At 31.6% G+C, this 14,566-nt stretch overlaps 1 protein-coding gene across 1 annotated transcript; it reads left to right on the forward strand.

Annotated features, from left to right (window-relative positions):
* The first annotated feature begins 19 nt into the window (after positions 1-19).
* On the forward strand, positions 20-14,228 carry LOC134230462 (BRO1 domain-containing protein BROX-like). The gene is made up of 11 exons (XM_062712289.1): positions 20-247; positions 800-1,003; positions 1,203-1,298; positions 1,400-1,472; positions 8,175-8,280; positions 8,490-8,579; positions 9,173-9,258; positions 9,918-9,999; positions 11,752-11,902; positions 12,706-12,865; positions 13,204-14,228. The coding sequence occupies exons 1-11, from the start codon at positions 147-149 to the stop codon at positions 13,309-13,311; spliced, it is 1,257 nt and encodes a 418-aa protein (XP_062568273.1). The 5' UTR covers positions 20-146; the 3' UTR covers positions 13,312-14,228.
* Positions 14,229-14,566: the final 338 nt, after the last annotated feature.

Below are 14,566 nucleotides of genomic sequence, written 5' to 3' on the forward strand. Positions count from 1 at the left end.
CAATGTGTACATCATTTATTATCGGGATCGGAATACAACTTGTGAAAGTGGAAAACAAAGATGGCGCTTTCGCAATAAAATAAAACAGTGATAGAGGAAAAGATTCCAGAAATAAACGAATTTGTGAAACGATTTAAAAATAAATCATGTCTTACTGGTTCCACAGAAACCCGCTAAAGGCTACATCTACTCTAACTTTTGAGTTAGCAGGCGTGTCAACGGACGACAAAACGAGACAAATATTCGCGTAAGACAGTGGAATATTTACTATGATCAGATGATAATGAATATGAGTCATTCATAAAGAGTAGTTCTAATTGTTTAATAGAAAGCACTTTTTATTTTTAGTAAACAAATTAAACTTTAATTAATATCTGGTGATATTTATCTGATTTTACCTGATTAACAAACTTGTTTTGCAGAGTTTAAGTAGATCTGTTAAACCACTGGTGCCAGTGTCTTGATTTATAAATATGTACACCTATATCAATAGGTTTACTAATGTATAAGCCAGTACTCAAGCACCTGTGAATTGAATACTGTAGATGTACTATTTTCCACAGTGTAAAAATTCTGCAAAATCTCTATTTCTGTTTAATCCGTGGGTGGAAAATAATGCTGGTTTTATGACTCTCACTATATGGCTTACATTTATATTATGTATATATGATGGGAAAATGTATGACTGCGAACATAGCGTAAATTAATACAATGCGGAAAAAAGTACTTCTACAGTATATGTTATTAACAAATAGTTCAAAGAATTCATGATATTAATTATCATTATTTATTATAACAGTCAAATGCGTCAGACAAGGGGCAAACTGCTTGAACTGTTAACAGATCCAAACCACGAAACTGTGACTGTGGAGAAGGCTGTCAATGATTACTTCTCTCTGCTTCTGGGCTTGATACAGCCATTTGAGGAAAATGAATCTGAAAATAAACTGAGGAGAGCCATAAAATATAGATGGACAAACAGCCTACTAGGAAATGCTGTCAAGTATTAGTTATTTTGGTATACTCATGTTGAACATGTAATTGCAACATATCCACTCCTTACCATTTAGAAACAGGGATATTTCAATCAAACTTTACACCAGCTTTACAACATACTTGTCTTCTATACATTATTAAATTGACAAAGAAGAGAAAATATTGTGTGATTGATATTAAGGTTACTATTGCTTTTTTATTTATAGAGAGCAGCAAGATTCTGTTTTTGAAGCTGCAAGTATGGCAATTAACGTGGCATTATGGTACACTAAACATGCTGCAAAGTTAGCTGCCAAAGAAGAGTAAGTATCATTAACATATTTTATGATGAAAACTACAATTTCTGAATGTTATACATATACAAATTATACACATTCACACAAACTTGTTATTCAAATTTAAGGCCAGATATGGAAGAAGCAAAGGAGGTACACAAATGTCTGAAGATTGCTGCAGGGATATTTACCTATGTAAAGGTACAGTATAATTTGTCCAAAAATGCAGGAAAATATTAATTTAGAAAATTTTGTTGTTTATTTACAAGTCCATCATATACATAATATAAAATATGATTAAATGATGAAATCATTCAATATTTTGGAGTCTAGAAATTATAAAATAGTCTCACATGACCTACTGTATTTTCTTGTTTGTTCAGGAAGTTTGAAAGTCGGATGAAATGTTAACTAAGTCAAAATCTACAGGCACGCATAATATAGGTCTACTTTATATCAAGCGGACCGGGTTTCGCTTGTCAAGGAGCTCATTCAATGAATAAACAGTAATACACAATTATTTACGATGTGCTAATTATTGGATCAAACTTTTAATTTTTATGCAAAAAATTATGTCTTCCCCCAAAGTGTTATGGCGCAATTTTTGGAATGCGTTCGATTTTCGATCCCAATTGATATTTAGATTTGTAAAACGCGTACATATATGTTTTTTATGTTATAATGTGGTAAAAGGAGTTAAAACAAAGTTAATTTTTTTTAATTGTAATTTAAGCATATAATATTTTCTTCAAGTGGGCTGTGTCACCGCCGAGTTCGTCTCATGGCACTAATCATGCTAATGTATACACAGATTATCACATCCACCACGAAAGGTGTTAATTGCTTTGAAGTAACTCAGGTGTGGCCGGATTAGAGGGAATGATTACCGTTAATTATGAGCAGTTGGGACCAGTATGGCCGTTCGGAATACAGAATAGACAGTATCCGGACTACACAGAATTTTTTCTATTGAATTTGTTAAAGAAATGCATGGGACTAAAATTTATAGACGAAATGGGAAAAAATTCGGAGTACTCAGAGTCTGGATTAGACAAATTTTACTGTAATACATGTATCATAATGTTTTAACACATTCTGTTTCTTGAACTGAAAATTTCATGTCTATAGCAATGTGTTTATGGAACTGACTTTCTCCCACCCACACAGTATGTTTCATCACTCCTGTGCAGTGATTCTTATATTTTTTGTTCTTGAAATAGTTTCTTTTAGCAATAACAAGAACTTGTGAAAATTTTGTCCTGCTTATAAGTACCAAAAGTAAGATCTCGCGAATATTTATAAGAAAATTGTGAACACCTCTTCATAGATCCATGAAATATATGTGAATTGGCACTTTCTCTGAAAAACCAAGCGGGAGGAGTGTTGCGAATTGTCGCAATTTTAATGTATTTTCTAGAAATTGAATGATGTACAGGTATAATCTAGAATGTTCTATATGTTTCGTGAATTAATTATCAAGAAGTCTCTAGAATATTTAAGAATGTGATGATCTAGAATTTTTTCGAAGTTTCTATTTCTAGATGTTTCTTCGATACTATATATATGAGAGTTTTTGTGATCTTGATTATTATCGATTTTATATTGTGTTTACACTGAAGAAATATTGAATACATATCAGAAACCATCTGATTACCTTAGCCAATGTGGTATTGTGAATGTTAACTCTTGTGGATTTGTTTTGCCTTTAATCGTCGTAATAAATTATAAAAAGAAGTTTTCCGTGTGATTGTGATTTGCCACATTGTTTGGTGCCGGAACCCGGGAATTGGAGCCTGAAATCAAGAAGTTATCACGGAAAAGAAGAAGATGTCAACCTCATACTTGAAAGGACTTTGTACAAGGTACAAGAATCTACTGCTGAAGGAAATGGTTAAAAGTAAGACATTTCTTTCTTCAGAAGCCGAAGAAGAGGATTTGACAACCAAGTTAAGGCAGATTCAATCTTCCTTGAGACGGTTAAAGGACTTTGGTGCTAAATTAGAAGAATCGATGAAAGAACTTTCCATTGCCTTGGAAGCAAAACAAGACAATGAATGTGAAATTGAAAAATTTACTGAAGACAGTGAGAAGTTGTTTGAATTGCTCACAGATGTTACAGAGCGCTCAGAAGAACTTCTACTATTGGAAAAAAGATTGGAGCAAGCGGACATACCATATATGAAAACTGAAGCACCAAATGACCCACGAATCGACCACATGATAGATCTGCAGACAAAAATGCAGGAACAACTGATGCATTTCCAAGAACTTCAAATTCAGGAACTGTATAGAAAAGAGAAGATATGCAAAGAGAAAGAAACTCCAGTAGTTAAACTACCAAAGTTTGAGCTCCCTTCATTCAACGGAGACAAATTAAAGTGGAAAGAGTTCTGGGACTCCTTTGAAGCTTCAGTACACAAAAACACAAGGCTTTCCAATGTTGAGAAGTTCAACTACTTGAAAAGTAAAATGGAAGGAAAGGCACAATCTGCTATTTCCGGCCTCATGCTCTCCCATGAAAATTATGATGTAGCTCTCTCCATATTGAAGGAACGATTCGGAGATGTGCAGTCTGTGATTAACAAACATTACATGGACCTTATAAACATTAAACCTGCACTCAACAATACTTTCAGTCTCCGTAAACTATTTGATGATTTAGAAAAGCATATGCGCAGCCTAGAAGCATTGGAACAGGATGTAAACCAGGATGTCTTTGTTTCCATGATTATAACAAAGTTACCAAAAGAAGCCAGATTACAATTAGAAATACAAAAAGGAAAGAAAGAAAAGTGGACTGTGCAAAAGCTGAGAATGTTTCTTGATAACTACATAGCAGCCAGAGAGTCTACAGATATGGAAAACCTAACCGGTCATGAAGAACAATCTGCTAGAAAATCTTCATCACCTGAATTTTCATATATAAATGAAAGGCCATATACAACTGCAGAAGCCCTAACAACACTATTTCAAGGATCACAGAGAAGAAACAAATATGGAAGAAAACATCCTGTTTGTATTTTCTGTGAACAAAATCATTGGAGTGATGAATGCACAGAATTCAGGACAATCGAAGAGAGAAAAGGAAAGATCAGAGGAAGATGTTACATTTGTCTTAGGTCAGGTCATCTTAGCAAAAACTGCAAAGTTGACAAACCATGCGTTCACTGCCATCAGACAAAGAAACATCATCGAAGTCTCTGCAATAAGAAGATCCCGCTTTCGATTGAATCCTCACATTTTCCTCAAACATCAGAAATATATGACACAGAAATAGTTAACAATGTTCCAGAAAACAGTCTACTCTCCTCAAGTAGTATGGTGCTAATGCAGACTGCAAGAACTGATGCATCTGATTTGAAAGGTAGGAGAATTGAATCTGTTAGAATTCTGATGGACTCTGGGTCTCAGAGGACGTATGTTACCGAAGAATTGGTTACGAGATTAAATTTGCAGAGGAAACAAACAGAAGAAATATTACTTAACACATTTGGAGTAAAGAAGCCCAAGACAATGAAAGCACCGAAAGTCTCTTTAAGAATTAAACTAAAGGATGGACACTTCATGAGAATTGATGCGAATGTTGTGCCTCAAATAACTGGATCCATACAAAGAGGACCGTTACCATCTTACATCTCTGAAAAAGTACAACACCAATATAAACATTTTCAATTTGCTGATACCCTACCAAAAATTCCAGAGAATTCAAATGTCGACATCCTTATTGGAAATGACCATTGCCTCGATTTGATATTATCAGAAAAAATTGAAGTTAACCAAGGATTATACTTACTTTCATCAAAGGTAGGATGGATTCTCACTGGAAGAATACAGGGAAATTCTGAGGCATCCAAAGATAAGTTACATAAGTTACCGATTGTTAACAAAAACAACTGTAGTACAGAATACTGTCTTCATTCGTCAATTGATAAATGTCTGCTCCTGAAATTTTCGTCAAAAGATCTGATAATTGGAATGAAGACCATTCTCAATCGATGGATGATGAAAAGGCCTTGAAAAACTTTCAAATTACAGAAAATAGCAGATATCGAGTTACTTGGCCATGGAGAGAAAAAAACATCCTATAAATTTGAAGGGAAACAATTTCAAGACACTAGATGTTGTTCTCAAAGAAGATATCCTAGGAAAAATTGGGTGTTCAGAAGAATTTCCGATTTGTAAATGAGTCGAAATGGACAATTTAGATCGGGAAAAAGTGTGGACTGATGAATCAGAAGTGACAAAAGAACTAAATTCATGATTGACTTTCTTTGGTCTTCCACGGGGTTTGTTGCGAAATGTCGCAATTTTAATGTATTTTCTAGAAATTGAATGATGTACAGGTATAATCTAGAATGTTCTATATGTTTCGTGAATTAATTATCAAGAAGTCTCTAGAATATTTAAGAATGTGATGATCTAGAATTTTTTCGAAGTTTCTATTTCTAGATGTTTCTTCGATACTATATATATAACTCATTCTTCAGTACTGAGTTCAGATGTGTGACCAAAGGGTTATTTTTTTAAAATAATCAATTTCATAATTTATGTATATTAATTAAGTCAGTACCCTTCCTGCTTCTGAAAAAAATTCAAGGGAAGATAATCTGAAGTCTTAAAGAGGAGATAGGTGTCCAAATGTACAAGCATGTCTGAAATTTTATGTACGTAACTTGGTGTCCACAGTGACTGTTTTTTAGAACAATAAGCTATTCTTTTCTGGTGAATCCTTTTTGAAGTTTATAAACACTAGTTTGCATGTTTTATTGCATGACTTATTTCTGCCTTATTCCATTACAATTAGAAAATATATCCAAGACTACCAATGGACACCGTTACTTACATAAGCACTAAACAAGTAACATGTTACTAGAATTTAACAAGTTGTTAAAATATGAAAATAATGTAATCAATAAGGTATGATGAAATCATGTTTAATGTTATATTAAATGGAATTTATTTGAAAAGTCACAATTTTTATTTCTAGTTTCAAAAAAGGAGAAATTATGTAAGTAACATGGACACCTAACTCCGAATCAGGCTTTAAAAAGGAACAAAAAAATAACAAGACAATCGAACACTTGTCTTTAATACTTTTAATATTTCATTTCAAACCTTAATAATGACAAGCTTTCAAAGAGAATTAATGCAGACAAGTAAATTGTCAGATGAATAACTAAATATCCTAGGTCTTCTATTTTGAGTCTTGGATCTTTGTGTCATTGTTACGAACATAATTCAGTCATTTCTTGTAAATCTGAAAGAAAAAAATATATATAAAACAAAATACAACATTATGTAATCAACACATATGCTGTTTAATTATATTCATTATATATCTTTGATAAAATCAGAAAGAAGGCAATTAAAGTACAAATTATGTCACTACTTCAAGTTTTTGTGTCTCTGTTACGAACGTAATTGCGTAAATGATATGGCAATATTAAAACAAATATTCAATAAGTATTCATCCTTTGATAAGAGCAGAACAAAACTAACAAATATAGAATAAAATATAGTACAATATAACTTAATCATTAATGGATTATACAAATAATGCAAAAACACTTATGTTCGTAACAAAAGACGCGAATCAAAAGTCAAATGTTAAACCGAAAGTACTCGACTCGGACAGATTTATGCATTTTGTATGGTCATAAGAGACATATTTCAGTTTCTGATTAATAGCTACATGGTATAAAGATACAATGACTGTATTTATGTGTTAAACATTCACTAAAATTGATACAATATGAAAATACTTACCGAATCTATTATGTTCGTAACTTCTTTTTTTCCACATGGACACAATAAGCATCGCCATGTTTTTTAGCAGACAGCTGCGCAACCTTTCTACTTTCGTTTTTAATTTATAATTACACCACTGCTACGGACTTTTTGAGCCAAACTTATGATTCATTGGCTGTTATTTTAGCAATCATACTGAAAGCTATTATGTTCGTAACGGTCAAGACACCAAACATTTTAAAATCAGAGATCATTTTAAAATTACAAAAAGAACTGAGTTATGTTCATGAAGCATATTGTTAAAAATAATTTATCACACATACTCATTAATTTAACACAGAAACTGAACTTGACAAATTATTTAATGTTTGTAGAGAGGTGTTAAAAAGTTCAATGCATATGGACACCATGCGTTAGGAACATAAACCAAAAATGTTTAAGTTCAGAAAAAAATAATTAAGATAATTTTAGCATGTTTGACAAAATAAATATATTATTTCATTTATATGCTAAGATAATGTACACAAATATCATGCCAAATGATTTTATTTTTAAATAAAACAACATCTTTATGCCTATTCGAAAATTATGTCACATTTTCTGCATCTGAAATCCCCTAAATGCAATACAACAATGATCAATAATTTTTTTATTCCTCAACTCATATCCATAAAACTATTTATACTATATCCTTACACAAGTATCAAATCATATCAATATCAATCTATCTGCTTACACTTTATTTATTGGAAAATAAAGGAGAAAAGAAATACATTTTAAAAATTCACCAGTATTGAAGAATGAGTTATATGAGAGTTTTTGTGATCTTGATTATTATCGATTTTATATTGTGTTTACACTGAAGAAATATTGAATACATATCAGAAACCATCTGATTACCTTAGCCAATGTGGTATTGTGAATGTTAACTCTTGTGGATTTGTTTTGCCTTTAATCGTCGTAATAAATTATAAAAAGAAGTTTTCCGTGTGATTGTGATTTGCCACAAGGAGGAGAGGGGGGGGGGGGGGGGGGTATTTGTCCCTATTGGACAGTTCTAGTGAATTATGTTCTTTCCCGTATAAATGTGTTCTGATTCATTTCTATGTTTTGATATTTATTTGTAAACTACAAGTTATTGTATTTTCTTAACAGGATGATTTGATAGGACGCCTGTCAGACAATACAGAGAATGCGATCGACACAGACAGTCGTGTACTGGATGCCTACATTTATCATTGTACTGGGGAGGCCCAGGAGGGTAAATATTATTTAAATACAAAATTGATTCAAAATCTGTAAATATTCCCTTTGAATTTGACTTTTTATTTATGTTGAACCAAACATTGTCAAAATTTAGAATTGATAAGAAACTTTTATAACATTTTTGAATCGGAGATACATGTATGTAACAACCTTCTAGGTTATGAACTACTTTCTGAAATAGTTACAGATATCCTACTATTTCAGTGACATTGGCCAGAGCTGTTGAGATGAAACATTCTCCAAGTTTAATTGCTGCTCTGTCCTACGAGACTTCCCAGCTGTATCAAAAAGCAGGTTTGTTTCTTAACTACATGTAAATTTGTGTACAAATTAGGGCTGGGATGATACAACTTTTTCTTTATCGATACATATATATCACAATATTTGAGCCACGATACAATATGTATCACGATATGTTTAATTGGTTATAAAATCTTTTTTTGCATTGAAATAAACAAAATATTTCTTTGCAAATAAGAGTAATTTATTCAAAATAGTTGTTTATTGTAAAACAAAACTTTTTTACTCAAGTGGTGTTAATTATTATTTATTACATATCTATGTTTTTATATTAAACTTATTTATTAATGTCCTCACAGAGAATCAATATCTTGATATATCATCCCAGCCCTAGTACAAATGTATTTCATTGTGACTATTGTTAACTTGATGAAAATTAAAACAAAAGTGATTTTCAGGTTACCTGTGTACATTTCATTTTAGAATCTTTGTTTAGAAATGGCTCTATAGCCATTGATTGGGCCTTTTCTTTCTTTTCAAGTTTCATTCATGGAGATGAAAAGAAATGTTTTTGTCATGTACCTGGTACATATATATATTACTTTTTAAGGATACTAGATTGATGTAGATTTTGAACTTATTTTTAGATGATGCTTTGCAAAGTCTGGACATCAAAGTAGTTGGGAAATGGAGGAAGTACTTCCAGTTGAAGTGTGAATTTTACAAAGCTTATGTGAGTTAAACATCAGGCAAAGGCTGGGAGAGGTTTGATAGTTTTACCCCAAAACATGCCAAACCAAATAACTTAATGAGTGTTTTATCTGACCTTAACATTTATTTTTTCCTTGTCCTTGCAACACAGTATTAGAGAAACCCCCAGATTCTAAAAACAACCAAAAGTTCATATCCATATATTAAAAAAGTAGGACATCTACTTTGTCACTTCAGTGGAAGGAGTCTGGTAAAATCATTCATGTTTGAGTGAAGGATAGACCCCCCCCCCTTAATAGGATTACTTCAGTCTGCCATCTGTAAGGGGAGTGGTCCACAATGGCCACGGAATTTATCTGGTCCGACCCATTACATTACAACAGATCTATCCTTACCTAGGAATTAATTGTGTGTTCTGAAAAGCTCAAGACAAAGTTTCAAAAAATTAATTAGCTTTAAATTTGTAAATCATAAATGACCTTTTTGGAGATGAAATTAGCATATTTAAAAAAAAAACATTTTGTCCTTAAAGCCATACAATATGTATGGCATTGCATTATACTGGGACCAGTAAAGAGTACATGTGTACTGCATCTGACACTATTTCTACTTGTTAACAATAAAATTGTATTATAAAGAAAATAAGATGATATTTCCTACATGTATTTCTTTGTAATTCAGGCCTACTGCTATCAGGGGGAGACATTGTTGGCGCAGGACAAATGTGGAGAGGCTGTACGAGGGCTGCAGGAGGGGGTCAAGTGTAAGTAAAAGCAGGGTACGAGGGCTGCAGGAGGGGGTCAAGTGTAAGTAAAAGTAGGGTATGAGGGCTGCAGGAGGGGGTCAAGTGTAAGTAAAAGTAGGGTATGAGGGCTGCAGGAGGGGGTCAAGTGTAAGTAAAGGCAGAGTACGAGGGCTGCAGGAGGGGGTCAAGTGTAAGTAAAGGCAGGGTACGAGGGCTGCAGGAGGGGGTCAAGTGTAAGTAAAGGCGGGATTTCATTGGTTAATCCTAGGTTATCGGTACTCCCCAAAACAAAAATGGATAGAATTTGTGAAATTATAAAAGAATCCCAAAATAAAATAGTTTAACATTTGTGTTCAGAGCAAAAGCAACAGAATAAATTTTTATTTTTTAGGCTCTTCTACCTTGAGCTATACCTTTGAATGAAATTTAAAATACTAGTAAATCAAATTCAACTATGTTACATTATTTAGAATGTATCAGCCATTGATTAACTGGAGTTGTCTACCTTTAAAAGCTTATGATTCATTTTAAAAAAAATATTGAGAAATATTTTCTGATTAAATTTGGTTTTAGACAGTATTCTATAATTTAGAATGTTAATTAAACTGTGTTTGAATAGTTGAAATCAGATTTTCGTTTAGGAAACAATTCTACAACATTTTATTTGATTCAGAAAACTTTCAATTCTTAAATCAGGATATAATTCAATTCTTCTTTAGATTTCATGTGGTGTGAATCTATGTGGAAACCATAAATTTTCACTGCGTTTGGAAATATTTGGCTCCCTGTAAGGGATACTTAAGTGAGATATAATGTAAAGTCTAATGGGTGGTTAAAGAACCAAGAATGATTGAATAAGAAGAAAACAAAATAACAGCTATTCTGTCCATCATTTTAGCTTCATGTACAGATATACCTTACAAAGTACATTTCTTACTCTTAGTTGTAATTTTTTACGATAGAATCATTTATTCTTAATACAGATCATAGGACCATCAGATATTCTAAGCAACAACAAAAAATCAACATGCTTTCACGAGTTTATCGGGTAAATAGATGTAAAAGGATTAATCTTTTTTAAGGGGGGGGGGGGGAGTTAGAAAATGAAATATGAACTCTATGACTATATGTTCATATTAATATATTATAAACTTTAAGTAAAAAAAATCAGTTGTACATGTAGAGGTGTTCAGTAAGAAAAAAACAGCTGTACACATTTCTTAGAATGTCAGAAAAAGTAAACACAGGAGTTGTCTTTCTTTGTAAAATAAAATTTTTTAAAGAATTTATTATACTTCATTTTATTGCAAAAAATATATCAATTTTTTAATGCAATTAAGCATAATTTATGCAATTACTTTTAATACTTTTCAAAATATTTAATTTAATGAAAATATTTTGAAATTTTTTCCGTATACATATAGAAAACTATAATTAATCTTAGTTGTGTAAATTAGTTATAATAAAACTTGACAGTGAAATGGTTATGAAATTCCGAGATAAATTATTCCAAGATTAAATAATACCGTATCTTTGACTCCTCTGTATTGCACAGAGGTAACAGATTTAATAAATGGAAAAGAAATTCTACTCTGAGATGTTTACATATAGTTTTATAAACTCTGAAATGCAAGTATTCTGGGTATATAAGCAGATGAGACTAGCTGAATCTTTAGTCGAAGAGATCACTCTTAATCTGTCATAGCAAATCATTCAGTATTTGCTGTCAATAGTATTGATAGAAATAAACCTGTATCTGAATTTTTTCAGGTTATGAGAAATCTGAGGCTCTTTGCAAAGAATATGCTAGTACTAAAGGTCTGGGTACATTTGCAAGACCAGCCAACCATCTTTTCTTCAGAAAGTTAGGACCAGTTCTGAAAAGAACGCTGGAAAAGTGTGAAAGGGAGAATGGAATGATGTGAGTCAATTTTTACAAGTTTTTGTAGTGTTTAACTGTGAAATCACCTAGATCAGTTTGAAATGGTGGGTTATCTTCCCTTTATGTAAAAACTTGCACTTGCTCAATTTGCACAGCATAGATATTTTTCTGCATCTATCAGTATTTTACCAGACAACAATCAAAATGATATATTATTCTTTTTAATTTAACAAGATAGAGAAATTTTATCGATAACAAATACACATTTTAGATATAAAGGGATAAGATATTTTTGTTTAAAGATATCTGAATTTTATATATTTATTTTATTACGGCTATTAGATCCTAGTTGTAACCTTTTTGTAACCTTAAAAATTTATGGCTCCCTCTCACAGGGAAAAATATCTTTCTTCCATTATTGATCAGTGTGTGTAACATTGAAAAAAGAAGATAAATTTTGATAAGTGAAAGTACTTATGATTTATAAGTGATGTGTCAATTACTCAATTTCATCAGTTTTCATACCATTACCAGCTACATCAGTCTGAGGTTTAAAGAGTTAATTATCTATAATGTATACTATAAAATATAGAATTATGCTTTGCATATATTTATTTATTGAAATTTTAAGAAATCTGATTTTTTTTTTCATTATAAGATTATTACTAAGAAAATTGAAAAGCTTGTACATTACATTTTTTGGGGGAGGGGGTGGGGGGTGGGGTTGCTGCTTAATACTAACATCCTTTAAGGTTCATTTAGGCTTTTGTTTTTTTTAACTTGCACAAACTGTACATTTAAGTGATAGAATCACACTGTATGGTTATCATTTAATTTTTCAGCTACCACCAAAAAGTGGCATATGACCCTCCAGTTCTGGAGTTAAAGGCTACCTATGGACTGGCTGCCCCCGAGCCATTTACTCCCCCCGCCCTAAATCCTCTCTGGAGCAAGGAGGTGTATGAAAAAATGAATTCCAAAATGGCACCAAAGCCTGAAAATGTAAGTATAATAGTGTTAAAGTTAGGATAATTTTACCATCAACAAGAAAGATTCATTGAATGTTTTGGGATTTAAACAGGTCCAATTAGCCAAAGACTCAGTTTCAAATCAATAAAAAAAATATTTTGAAATCATGAAAAGGATTGAGTCAACTTACTTGAAATTGAATGAAGAATGTTTGAATTATTTTGATATGAAAATATCTATTTCTAAGACATGTACATATTTATATATATAAAATACTTTGAAGTTTTCTACAGCTTTAACATAAAAACTATATCCATTATATTTTGTTTTATGCAGAAGGCATTATTTGCTTTGATTCGTTTTAATATTAGGACAAAGACAAGAAAGATAAGCCAACAGAACTGCCGCCAGTGAAGGAGAAAGAGACTCCAATGTCCGAGAAAGACCCAGGCACATTCAGTGGATGTGTGATGTCATAATGGATATGTGATGTCATAATGGAAACACTTGTCAAAACAGGACTGAAAACCAGACATTCAGTATCAGCAATGTTAGCAATGTAACACATGTTTTATGTGTGAAGATAACAGAAACACAATCTTATCACCAATAAATTTTTTTTCTTTCCATAAATAATTGGACTTTGAATGATGTACAAGAGCATGAAGAACACACAGACTTCATTAGAAATTTTTTTGTTGTGATATAAAAAAAAAATATGTACAAGGCATTGATAAGGATTTGTCTTTTCAAATTGTAGAGCATCATAATTAAAAAGGCCAAGATAAACCTTTTCAAAGTTTATACATGTACTACATAGTGTAGTGATTTTTTTTTGTCAGGAGTGCAGTCTTTCATTTATTGTGTGATGTATTGTAGTCACCTTGTTATGGCTCATGGTTATAATATTCATGTAGTTAAATGTAAGTATATTGTACATACATGTATATGTATTTTTAGCCACCATACCTTCTTGTAATGATCACAGTTTACCCATTTCCTGGACATGTACATTGTATTCTACCTAATTGTTATTGTCATGTGGAGGCATTTGTTTTCTCTTCACAGCATACTGTACAATATTTAAGTATTTCATGAATTGTTATTAATATAATATTGTCTGCCATAGCATAAATTATATTATTTGGAATTCACATGAATGTACATATTGGTATGTACTCAGAAACAAAGATTTTTTTTTTATTTAGCATCCTTTTGAATTTAACATGCAAATCTTGTTTGTTGCTTTCAGTTAATAATTTTAAGCATTTTTTGTTATCAAAATACAATGCAATTACTAGATAAAATTACTAATACAATGTATACATAAAATTTTCCAGTATACATTCATTGTATTATGTATATGTTTGTTGAAATAAATTGCAGATTAGATGTCTATATATGTATGTTTGTCTGTTTATTACTTTACCATTTCACTCCCTGGACTAATATAGAAGACATTTTCCGAAGATGGAGAAATAAAGATGAGGATGCTTTTGGAGGAATCTCTCTATATCTAGGATATTCTAGATATTACAACAAAACATGTAATATACATGTATGAAGAATAGTCAATGTTTTGTCATAGGATATGGAATTTATTCAATGAATGGAACAAGATTTTATTTTTTTAAGAAGTCCTGTATATTACTTAATTTTCATGACACCTTATTTTTGCAAGATTATCATCTGGTAATGTATTACAAGACAAAATTATTATAAATTTTGGCTATT

Source organism: Saccostrea cucullata, unplaced genomic scaffold (assembly GCF_032062105.1).
Source record: "Saccostrea cucullata isolate Sc308-1 unplaced genomic scaffold, CSIRO_AGI_Scuc_v1 ctg4744, whole genome shotgun sequence".
NCBI classification, from domain to species: domain Eukaryota; kingdom Metazoa; phylum Mollusca; class Bivalvia; order Ostreida; family Ostreidae; genus Saccostrea; species Saccostrea cuccullata.